This window comes from Hemitrygon akajei, chromosome 21 (genome assembly GCF_048418815.1).
Source record: "Hemitrygon akajei chromosome 21, sHemAka1.3, whole genome shotgun sequence".
Classification (NCBI taxonomy): domain Eukaryota; kingdom Metazoa; phylum Chordata; class Chondrichthyes; order Myliobatiformes; family Dasyatidae; genus Hemitrygon; species Hemitrygon akajei.
Window position 1 is genome coordinate 38,090,777 of NC_133144.1, and position 12,591 is coordinate 38,103,367.

Below are 12,591 nucleotides of genomic sequence, written 5' to 3' on the forward strand. Positions count from 1 at the left end.
AATGCGCTGTAGATTTCTATGTTCTAATGTTCTATCACGCTGATTACATAGATGGCTTGAAATAAAGACCGTGCTGGGGCAAAATGGTGAAACAGCTGTCCTATATCTGGCCCAAGTAAAGTTAATATGGAGAAGGGACTGGAATGTTTAAATGTCAGCATTCCTAGTGTAGATAATATTACACTCTTTGAGATTTTGTGCTTCCAGTGCAGGACATATAATATGTTCAGTAGAACTAAATTTCATAAATAGAGCTGAGCATGCAGCCATTTTTATAGTGCTCCTACAGTTCATACACTCAAGACCAAATTTCTATCTCCATTGTCCATAACTCTGCCCCATCCCACCCCCAAGCTTCTCTAGCATCTACCCACAACTCCCCCCCCCCCACCCCTGGGCAGTTTTCACCTACGTTTATCAATGACATCATTGAAGAGCTTGTAGTTGATGGTGCCATTACACTTTAAGTCATATTTACTAAATAGGACATTGCTTTCCTCAAGAGTGAGACGAATCCCTGTGGTTTGGTCCAAGCATCGCAGGAACTGAGATCCTGTAAGGTAGATAAGTAGAATATAATTAATAAGTCATTGATTGTCATAGGAAGGAATTTCTTAGCAGGAAGCACACTCAATATTGTAGTTCTAAACTATACAGTTCTAAATAGCCATTCCTAGGCTAGTGACGGTGTTGCAATTCGGCATTGTATCCAATATTACCAACAGGAGGGAAAAACAGGGAAGCTCGCCACCATAGGGCATGGTTAATGCACTTATGCATAGAAATAAGGGAGGCTGGATAATAACCAGAGTAATGAAGCAAATGAAGCTTGAGTTAAAAAGTACAGGAGGTGTGTTGCGTTGAGCATAAAAACCAATAAAGATCAGTGGGACTAAACAGCTCATGACTTCTGTGATATGGGCTCAAAGTTGTGTTATCTAGATTAATGCGGTTATGTCGGGTGTGTTTGATGTTGACTGATCTGTCACAGGGTTTTGCATTAGTTATCTAAACCTATCAAAGTACAAACTTTGTAGAATAATGTGATAATAAAGAGAATGAACAAATAACATGCTATTACACAAGAGCTAACTCGTCTCCAAACACAAAGACTTTATCATGTGATAACCAAGTATAGAGAAATGGGTAAAGCATGACCATCATCATGCTGATAGATGAGGAAATATTTAAATCTGAATAATGTAACAAATTCTAACTAATTCATTGAAGACAAAAAGGAATCCCAATGAAGTGCAGAAATGGAAATAAGAACATAAGGAGCAAATGAGATTGAGCAAGAGTGAGATGTGGGTAAACAATATGAAAGAAAAGAATGAGCATATTCATGAGCAGAAGAAAGATTTCAATATGGGATTTAGGCCGAATTTCCAATGTTGCTTTACTCTAATTTCTCTTCTCTCTAATTGTCTCCTTTTTGAGTCAGGATTATTTCTTCTCCTTATGGATGAGATGGGAGAGAACGAATGTTTGCCAGACATCAGAAATCTACCATAGATGAATGAAGAGCCATACTAACAAAAAAATGTGAGTAAAATCACAAGGAATAAGGTGCGTGCGTGCGTGTGTGCGTGTGTGTGTGAGTCTGTCTTTTACTGACAATTCTCAGGCTCACAAACCTGATTCCCTTGCTTTCATCACTCACTCCCACTGAACGGCATTCATAGTGATAGTGCGGAATAATATAATAATCTGTATAGTATTCAAACAGTACAGATGCTTGGGATACTTGGCTAAACATTTTCAACTTGTGTTTTTCTGACTTACTGGTTATATAACCACTGCATAATTTGTCATAATCTCCAAAGTACTCAGAAATACGAATCCTTTTAGCTAAGACTGTATTTCTTATCCTGTTTTCAACAGCTTCAACATCCATTTTACTGAAAAATAAAACAAAACACTTTAATTAGAATTCAGACACATGCAAAATTCTACTTAACATGATATTGCAACTATAGGATGAGACAAAGTATCCATAGTCAATGGAGAACTTTTGAAATATGGTAAATGATAAAATAATTTGATTTGTAAGATTGAGAGTTGGAACGTATTAAATAAGATATCCTTTGAAATTATTAAAGGCCTATACTAGGCTACTGCTTGACCATTTTCTACTTTAAAAATAACATTCAATCTATTCATCTTGATACAAGCACCCTGACATCATGTAAGTATCTTATTTGCTTTCCCCATTTGCCTTTTGTTATCGATTTTCTTAAACTATTCACAGTATTCCATGTCCAATGTAATCAAGTTACATCAAGTTAACATAACTTCTCTGCTTTGAATTCCATGCTTCCAGGAAGAAATCCAAGAGCAATGTCTGCATTCTTTGTGGTCTTTTTGATATGTTGTGTTATTTTTAATAAGTTGCAAACATATATTCATAAATTTGTACCTTTAGTCCATCCAAACTCATCTATGGATTTGAAAGGGGCACCACTTTCCTGCGAATTTTTTAATATAAAACTGAGTCAAGGTGAATATTGTCAATTTGCATAGCATCAGTGGTGTGACAGTTGAAGCTTTTGTTTGTTAACTGTAAATTCTGACAGAAGATTTAACGATCAGTACTGAGGAGCTGGGAACATGATTTGAACCGATGTTAAAACCGATGTAAGATTATTTCAGTTAATGCCTATGGCATAGGACATAGTTGCAGATAGGAAGAATGACATTCCACTTTTAAAATAGTTTTACTGTTTGATTTTCATTTTGGAAATTAACATAACTAGCCTGTTTGAAACTATGAACTTTCTAGCTTCTTTCATCCTTCCCAACGGTGGCACATTGATAACAACAGATTTTTAAATTAACTTGCTATAGCTCTAGGTATTTAAGACTTCTCTTTGTCTGGCCGTCATTGATAAAGTCAGCATTTATTGCCCATGCCGAATTGCCCTGAGAAGGTGGTGGTGAGCCATGTTCATTTACAAGCCCATGGTGTGTGGGTCCATGGTAGTGGCATGGTAGCGGAATGGTTAGCGTAATGTTTTACAGCACCAGTGATCGAAGATCGGGGTTCAATTCCCTCTGCTGTCTGTAAGGAGATTGTACGATCTCCCCACGATCGCATGAGCTTCCTCCAGATGCTCCAGTTTCATCTTACATTTGATGTACGAGTTAGGGTTAGTAAGATGTGGGTTTGTAAATTGTGAGCATTCTTTGTTGGCATCAGAAGCATAGTGACACTTGTAGGCTGCCCCAGCACATAGACTGTATTGGTTGTTGATGCAAACTGGACATTTTTATCATAAACAAGAGAAAATCTGCAGATGCTGGAAATCCAAGCTGCTGAAGGCTCTTGGCCCGAAATATCTACTGTACTCTTTTCCATAGATGCTGCCTTGCCTGCAGAGATCCTCCAGCAGTTCGTGTGTGTTGCTTAGCTCATTTTGTTGTATGTTTTGATATACTGTACTGTGAGGGTAGCCAGCAGGCCTCGTACCCCGGTGAGATAGGGACATGCCTGTCCTAGCTTGTGAAGTCAGCCCTGGCAGACCGGGCAGATGAGATCTACAATGAGATCCAACGGCCAGGAAGGTGGTTCTGCAATGCTCCGTGGAGAGCGAAGGGCACGGCATGGCACAGAAGACGTAATGGTCATCCAGTGCAACCAAGGAAGACCCCAGTTTGTGATACTTGTTCATGCCACTGGACCCAGACTTCTGAAGTCGAGAGAGAGTGGAACTGCCCCAGTGCAATGGCTTTTCCACTTTAAAAACTCTCTGGCACTGGTTTCCTGTCATCATTTGATGCAATCGAAAACCACCACCAGTTCTGTGCTGCAGCTTCACCAGACTGGCATTCCATACTTGTGTATGCCCAAGGCATGCCCTTCTCCACAACTCATTGAAGCAGGGTTGATCTTCTGGTTTGATAATACTAGCAATACTGCACTGTACAGATTAATACATTTTCCTTGAACTATGATTTGAGAAAAGTGACAACATTGATAAGCTGTTAGTTGTTAGATCAATGCTTAAAATTCAGACATGTTAAACCATCTGCTATTTCCAAACCCAGCTCACAGTGAAAGTGCCATTTGTATGTATGGGGGTGATTGATAAGTTTGTGGTCTAAGGTAGAAGAAGTCAATTTTAGAAAACCTAGCACATTTATTTTTCAACATAGTCCCCTCCTACATTTACACACTTAGTCCAGCGGTCGTGGAGCATACAGATCTTGGACCTCCAGAAAGTGTCCGCAGATGGGTGATTGATAAGTTTGTGGCCTAAGGTAGAAGGAGATGAGTTATACAGCTCTTATTACATTCACATGCAGTTCAACTCTTTGAGTGATTATGCAGAAAGTTTGAAGTTAATAACTCATCTCCTTCTACCTTAGGCCACAAACTTATCTATCACCCCGATGAGTTATTAACTGATGAGTTAATATTATGAGGTCCAAGATCCGTATGCTCCACGACTGCTGGACTAAGTGTGTAAATGTAGGAGGGGACTATGTTGAAAAATAAATGTGCTAGATTTTCTAAAATTGACTCCTTCTACCTTAGGCTACAAACGTATCGATCACCCCTTGTATACGGCACACATCTCAAGAATGGCTTGAGATAGTACACTTCAGACAGCAACCATTAGCCTCATCATCACTTGCTATTTGAGCATTAGGAGTGGTTTGAGGTTGCTGAGCTTCTGGGAACTGATCCTGAAGACCATACTAAAATAAGTTCTAAAAAAAAAGCCCTGGATTTATTCAGCATCTTACATGACGTCAAGACGCCTCGTGGTTGCGCAGGTCTTAAAACGTGTTGGTTGGTCGGGTAGTCAGCCACTGTAAATTTCTCCTAATGAGTAGGTGAGCTGAAGAGCCTGAGGTGAGGGATGGGGCATGGGGGGGGGGGGGGGGGGGTTAGAATAAAATGGATTAGAATAGCGTTATATTTTATAGCTCCTAATTGAAAGCAAAAACATGGAGCTGGGAATGCATGACTTAGTATCATAGCGAATGACGTGGTGGCATGATTACGTATGCCACTCACATACTTTTACATATAACCAGTAATGAATTATTTAAACCATCATGAATGCTTAAACAATATATTTACAATTTTACTCAAATACACTGTATTACAGTACTGAAATATTAAATACACAACAGGTAGTTTTGGTGTAAAAATGGGTATTGGGTGGTCAGCAGAGACTTGATGGCCTGAAGGGCCTATTTCTGTGCATTATCTTTCCATGATTCCCTGTAAGGAAGGAGTTAAATGTAATTCCTCCTTGGCATATGCTAAAATAAAAAGGAAGTCTGTAAGACAAAGTGGTGTTAGCTTGGAGTGGGATTGTTTGAGAAAGAACAGTACAAGAGAACCAGTCCACAGCAATGTTTTGATAAAGTCAAAGAAGTACAAATCTGCAGCCATAATAGTGGAAGTTGTGAAAAACCTTTTTGCTGAGCAGAAGGTTGTAAGAGATGGGGGGGGGGGGGTGGAGGTGGGGGGCTGCTGCTGGTACCTCCAAGGGACATACAAGTACTGGTGTAAGGGGCCTTGAGGGTATAAAAAGAGGCATTTTCTTTGTGCAAGGGGAGTTTTGTCTTAGGCTAGGTTTGTGCTTAGATAGGGAGCAGTACATTGAGGCAGTGTTAGAGAGAAAGAGAAAACAGGGTGCATGAAAAATTGTTCTGCCCCCCCCCCCCCCCCACGACTTGGCAGAGATTGGCTTGTTTATTAGATGATCAGTACTATTTTGATTTCTGTATTGCTACTACTGTAGATATTTGTTTTTCTTTCTGTATTGCATTTGTGTCAGTTCTAAAAAAAGTGTTTTCTTGTGACTTATCACATGTGAAGTGTCTCCTTTGTGAATGCATATGCCAATACCCTGAGTTGAATAAGGGAAGAACACAGAACGAATTTTAATTTTTTTCTTCGTTACACTCGACAATCAAAGCCTCACAGATGCCCAGTTTTGTGTTGCCAGATCTGTTCTGAATCTATTCCGTTCAGTACAATTGTAATGCCACTCAAGCTCCTTGTTAAAGCGAGGACTATCTTCACACACGAAAAAAATCCAATTTCAGGGGCATGATGTGACTGAGTGAGTTTACTCCAATAGATGCCAGCACAGATTTGACGGGCAGGATATCTGATGCACCATCAATAACTCTCTGAGACGTGAGGCGAGATATCGGCTTTTATTGACTGGAAGAAAGAACAAGCAGCAATTGACCACCATGCTACATCCTGGAGACTGAGAGGCAGGGCTCAGGCCCCAATCGCCTTTATACCGGGGTCTGTGGGAGGAGCCACAGGAGCAGTCAGCAGGGGGGGCGTGTCCAGACAGGTATATGTAGTTCACCACAATATCCTCCTTCAATCTAGTAATGATTCAATGATTCTTGATTTCCACAAACAGGTAATCTAATTTCTGACCCAGATTTCACTTCAACTTTGATCTAATTTTGATCATCCCTATTCTTCTTCATGTCTATGCGATTCCTCCTTGGTATATGCTAAAATAAAAAGGAAGTCTGTAAGAAAATTGATGTTGGTTGAGTTTTAGGGTTCAGTTTCAACTTTCCCATTTTAAGTATCATTTTCAGGACTTCATTTATTCTCTAACTTTTAACATTAAAAGAAGCTTGGACAATTGTTTTTCATGAACTAGCCTTGATACTGTGCTTCCAAATACGGTACTATAGAAGTTGAACAATTAACTAATTTTAGTCTCTGAAACACACCCCTCCCACTTGTCACTGGCCATGACAGGAAATGGAAGTGGAGAAAAAAAACCACAAGGCCTCGTGTATCATCATATCTTTAAAAATTATGTTTCTGCTTGAAGGTGAGTTAACACATATAGCCCACTAACCCTCAATTTAAAAACTGTCTAATATAGGTTTATATTATAGCCAATTGTATTTTTAGATAAATCTTTTGTACGATTTCAAGGGCCCTGCCTGTATTGATTGATAATACAAAGTAACAAGATTAAACATTTCTCAACTGGATGACTACAAGCAATTAATGTTAGTGAATGTAAAATCTTGCTGAAAATGATATAATTTAACCTCCTTATTAAATTTAGTCATTTGCTGGAATATTTCATACATATCTTAAGTTCTAATATTGGAAATATTAGCCAAATATTGACTGACATGACATTTTCTGTAAGATTACCCACTAATGTGTACTCTCTCATTGGCTAAAATTTCAAATACATTCATTGTGTTAATTCAAGATTAATTCAATATTTTTTTTTTCTGCAGCATGCTCCAAACAATAAAGCCTATTTTTTAACAATTATCATAGCTTTAAAGTTAGCTGAGAGGCAGAAAAAGAGAATAGGTATAAATAGGGATTTCTCTTGAGGTGCCAATGTTGACAAGTAGGGTTTGGACCCCAGCTATTCATGATATATATCAATGGTTTAGCTTGTATATTTGCTGACAACATTAAATATGAACTTTGAGGAGGGGGAAGAAAGAGGCTCCATGGTGATATAGACAAGTTAAGTAAGCAGGTAAATACACTGCACAGTACTTCAGAAGCAGAATCAGAACCAGGTTTAATATCACTGGCATATGTCGTGAAATTTGGTGTTTTATGGCAGCAGTACATGATTTTTTAAAACTAAATTACAATACATATGCAAATAAAAATGATCTAAGTAATGCAAAAAGAAACCCCAAAAAAATCACATCATCAGATCAACATTCATCTTACCAAATCTCATTAGCTCTGTTTCTTTTCCTGTCAGTGTCTGCTTCATACTGTACACGTTTTCCTTCTACTCACACTATCTTTGCCAGAGATTATCTCTCAGTCTGTATGTCCTATTTGTTTCTGTGTCTGGATAGCTGTGTTTTATTGCTAGTTTCCCCCTCTCGCATGTTTGTTAAGTGACTAAAACTCCAAATGTGTTCTTAAGATTTCATAGTCTTTCAGTTTGCTTTTCTGAGACCACAGACCACTTTTACATTTCCTGTGTTAGCCCTTCGCAGTTCTCTGTCAATCTTTATATGTGGATATTTATTCTATTATATTTGTCTCTCTTAATCCAAAGGTACCCTTGCATCCCTCTGCACAATTCATTCTTTATCATTCCTGTGTTTCTTTCTCTCTTCATTCTTTCATATCTGAAAGTAATGTCATAGGTAGACAGGTGGTGAAGAAGGCATTTGGTTCAAATGTTCAAAGATTCATTTATTATCTAAGTATACAGCTCTGAAGTTCTTCAATTCTCCGGGTAGCCATGAAACCAAGAAAGAAAAGAAAGGCAGCACGATCATCAACCCTCAAATCCCACCTCCCTGAAAAAAATTAGCAAAAAAAACAACGGAACAGTCATATCAACCCCCAAATCCCTCCTCCCATGCAAAAACCGAGCAAAACGAATCAGGCACATCAACCCCCAAACCCCTCCTCCCATGCAAAAACCGAGCAAAACGAATCAGGCACATCAACCCCCAAACCCCTCCTCCCATGCAAAAACCAAGCAAAACGAATCAGGCACATCAACCCCCAAACCCCTCCTCCTTCTCAAGGTCTGAAGATTTTACTTTTACCAGTGCTCCATGGTGCTACATTTAGTCATGTGCTTCCCTGATGACAAGGCCGGCCTTGCCTCTGGAATTCAGATCTTTGGATCAAGACTGCGATGAGATCAGCCATGTTGATTCTGATCTCGAGTTCTGATGAAACCCGAACTGCCAATCAGTGATATTGGAGGATCAGTGCCATGTGGCTGGGTACTAACTAACCAGCATTTGTCCTGCTTCTTGTGAACACGAAATACCTCAAGGATCAACCTTATTCAGTATATATGTACAGCTAAATATATTGGGAATTTGCTGTGTTGTGTTGGTCAGGGTGCAACATGCAACAAAAATCAACAACATTCAACAATAATAAAGAATAAAAATATAGTTAGAAGTAAATGTACAGATATGGAATAAATACCAGCATGTATTTAAATATAAACAGTGGTTTAAAGTGTTTACAGTGCAGTGTAGTGATGGGGTTGATAGAGGATGGGGAGGTCTAACTAGACTGATCAAATTAACTGCCTGGGAAAAGAAGGCATGAGATGTTTCTGTTAACAGTCCTACAGCACTTTCCAGAAGGAAGCTTCCGGAAAAGGCAGTTTGCAAGGTGGGTTGTGTCTGTAATGACGTTCTCTGCCCGATTTTTTATCCTGGAGCAGGTCCTGCAGTGATGGTAGACTGTAGCCAATGACCCGACAGTTTGCCATGGTTCTTGCATATTGTGAGAGGATTCAGCACCAAACCAGACTGTAATGGTTGATGCAAGGATGCTTCCTATGATGGCACTGTAGAACTGCATCAATATGTTCTGGGAAGATGAAATTCTAGCAACTGCCACAAGAAATGCATCCTCTGCTAAGCCTTTTTGTTAATGAAGGAGACATGGTTCTCCCATATTAGGTCCTGCAAAGTAACAATGGCCAAGAAGCTGACCGCTGAAACAGTGCTCAGTGTAAAGTTGTTGATGATGAGTGGAGAGGAGATACATTTTTCCTGAAGTTGATATGCTTCTCCATGGTTTTAAGGGCATTCAGCTCCAAGATTTCTTAAAGACTTTCGAAAGATACATGAATGTGAGGGAAATGGAAGCATGTAGATATTGTGTAGGCAGAAAAGTTTAACTTAATTAGTTGTTTGATTACTATTGTAATTGGTTTGGCACAACATTGTGGGCTGTAGGGCCTGTTCTAAGTTCCAAGTTCATGTTGCTTCATTATGCCTGGCAAGGCATGATCCAACAACAAGCTCTACAGCAGCAGAAATCACAGTGATGACCTTTATATTAAGAGATGGAAATGTCATTAACCCTTCACAACATCGAACAGTACAGCAGAGAACAGGCCCTTTAGCCCACAATGTCTATGCCTGATGCACCATCAATAACTCACTCTGAGACGTAAGAAGTGAGATATCGGCTTTTATTGACTGGAAGAATGAACAACACTACATCCTGGAGAATGAGGCCGGGCTCAGGCCTCAATCGCCTTTATACAGGGGTCTGTGGGAGGAGCCACAGGAGCAGTCAGCAGGGCTCTGTGGGAGGAGCCACAGGAGCAGTCAGCAGGGGTCTGTGGGAGGAGCCACAGGAGCAGTCCAGACAGGTATATGTAGTTCACCACAATGCCAGCTTTAATACCAAGTCAAACTAATCCCATCTGCTTGCACACAGTCTAGATCCCTCCATTCCCCTATCTGTCCAAATGCACCTTAAATAATGCTGTCATATCTGTTTTGACTGCTTCGCCTGGTAGCACGATCCAGTCACCGACCACTCTTTGTGCAAAAACCTTACCTTTCGTACAACTCCTGTAAGGTTTTTCCCCCTCATGTTAAATCTACTCTCTCTAATATTTGACATTCCCACCCCGGGGGGGGAAATCCTCTGGTTATTTACTCTATGTCCCCTCATGATCTTATCTACTTATACCAGGTCATCCCTCTGCCAAGAATGGGGCCAGATACACGAATGGAGCACAGGGGAGACCACAGCAGGAATCTGAAGCAAAGGAACAGAGCCTGATGGGACAGCACCAGGTGTGTCACCGAGACTGACGGTTCCAGACTGAAACGCTTGCCCCGAGAGGGTGGTGGTGTAGGAGTTTGAGAGCTGTCTGAGACCAGGAGAAGATTAGAGAGGGCGATAGAAAGTGAAATCGTTCACAGACAAGGAGGATTGATGGTAAGATGGGTTAAGGTGTGGGCGGGCAAAGGGCCAAAAGTGAGGAGTGAGGCATTTGCAAGGGCACTGAGTTCATGGGCACATGTGTGGGTCTGTGAGCGAGGGACAGAGCAAGTGCATACTTGCCAGATGATACATGTATTTCCACTGACGAGTGAAATCCATACAGAACATATGTTGCACTCGCTGGTGTCCCTACCACTGGAGCCTGTGAAACCTGTGAGTAGTGGCTACATCACTTTAAAAGAAACAACACACAGACAACTTCTACTCCATGTACTGTGATAAGTGGGCAGCATTGTTAGTCCTGTCAATACTGCAGACCTGTCACAAAGGCATGCTTGTTCCCTTCAAAAAGAAATTAAGTGCTTGAAAAAGGACATGCCCTTTGCTAGTAACACTGCAATTTGTCAGAAACGTGGAGGAAACTTTTTTCCTTGCGGTAGCAAAATATTATTCAGCACCTTTGAATGAAAGAAGCCAAGGACAAGGAACAAAGTAAGCAAATCAAAGTGGTTCATGTCTTTTTTCTAAAGCAGCTTACAGAAGATAATTATGTTTAGGCATGCAAGGGACTGTTTGCTGACCAGTCAGTGCACAGAAGAACTAGTGACTATACATTGCAGTCAAAAAGCTTCATCAACCAGAACTTTATTCTGCATAGATAAAATATGAGAATCATTTAGGGTCAATTGACGGCACTGTCAATGGAAGAACTGCTGGATGATTCAAAGGAATGTTCATTTATCTCACTCGGCGTAGATGTATCAAACTATTCCCAATTCCAGTGTACAACAATTGAGGTGAAAACAACAAAACAAAAACCCATAGTGTTTTTTCTCTGTCAGGCTAAACTCCTGACTTGCAAAATATATCTCTACAGGGTAGAGAGCTCATCTTTCACGCACTCTGAGGGCGCGTGATGGTAATGGACCAGCTGTGCCTCTGCATTCCAGCTGCACTCTGCCACGAGGGCCCTGAATTCCACAGTGTAATCCAGCACTGAGCATGAGCCTTGACACAGGCAAAGTAGCTAATCTTCTGCCCCCTTCCACTTCCTGGATGGTTGAAAACCTGACATATCTCCATATTTATCGCAAGTGCTGGTTTTATTATCCCAGTCAGCAGCGGCTCAGGTCAGGGCTCACCCAGTCAGGAGAAAGATGACGAAGGCAATCTTGGCTCGGTCTGTAGAATACAGTGATGGCTGCAGCTGGAAACATTAAAGTACACTGCGACAAGAAGTTGCAGCCTCAGGACGATGATCCCTCAAAGTGTTTGGGCAACAGAATCTGGGGCTCCGAGGAAGCAGGAAGACTAGCATGGGGCTGCTGTATCGAGATGGAGAGTTGGTTGAAAGTGGTGAGCAGTTTGGTAATGGTTTCCTGCTGCTTCACGATCATGTACTCATGTCAACAGACAGCTTTGTTTTGGCAGCATACTCTACTGCGTCAATCACTGGTCCACTCCTCCTGTCAGGAAATGTAGAGGTTTGACCAAAACACAGAGCAGTGGAGACAATATAGCAATAAACAACATTTCACTAAATACTGCAAAATGATGAGCCACGGGGGTGGGGGGGGGGGGGGGGCACAAAACCAGAGAGAACAGATACTTAACACAACAGGCAACTGAAATCTTCAGTAGGAGCAACTAGTGGAGGCTGGCTGGTTTGATGAGCAAACAAGGGCTGTGGATGACAGCTAGGTTTAAATGGGATGCAAATGGTAAGTTGGAAATGACTAGCAGGTGATTCCTGTTAGCTGGGTGGAGAGTGGGAGGTGCCTGCCTGTGCAGGCCTGACAAAAGGTTGCACAATATTTTTATTCTAAGTGCAGTGGAAAGCCGAGCTAGTGAAAGCAAGTGACCTCATATTGTGT

General features: G+C 40.9%; 1 protein-coding gene across 1 annotated transcript in view; it reads right to left on the reverse strand.

Annotated features, from left to right (window-relative positions):
* LOC140714439 (uncharacterized) overlaps window positions 1–9,239 on the reverse strand; it is a 77,671-nt gene extending 68,432 nt beyond the window's left edge. Inside the window, exons 1-3 of the mRNA XM_073025737.1 lie at window positions 9,097–9,239; window positions 1,786–1,901; window positions 413–553 (exon numbers count right to left, since the gene is read on the reverse strand). Coding sequence (XP_072881838.1) covers window positions 413–553; window positions 1,786–1,901; window positions 9,097–9,239 — 400 coding nt within the window. The remainder of the gene's footprint in view (window positions 1–412; window positions 554–1,785; window positions 1,902–9,096) is intronic.
* Between the last annotated feature and the right edge of the window lie 3,352 nt (window positions 9,240–12,591).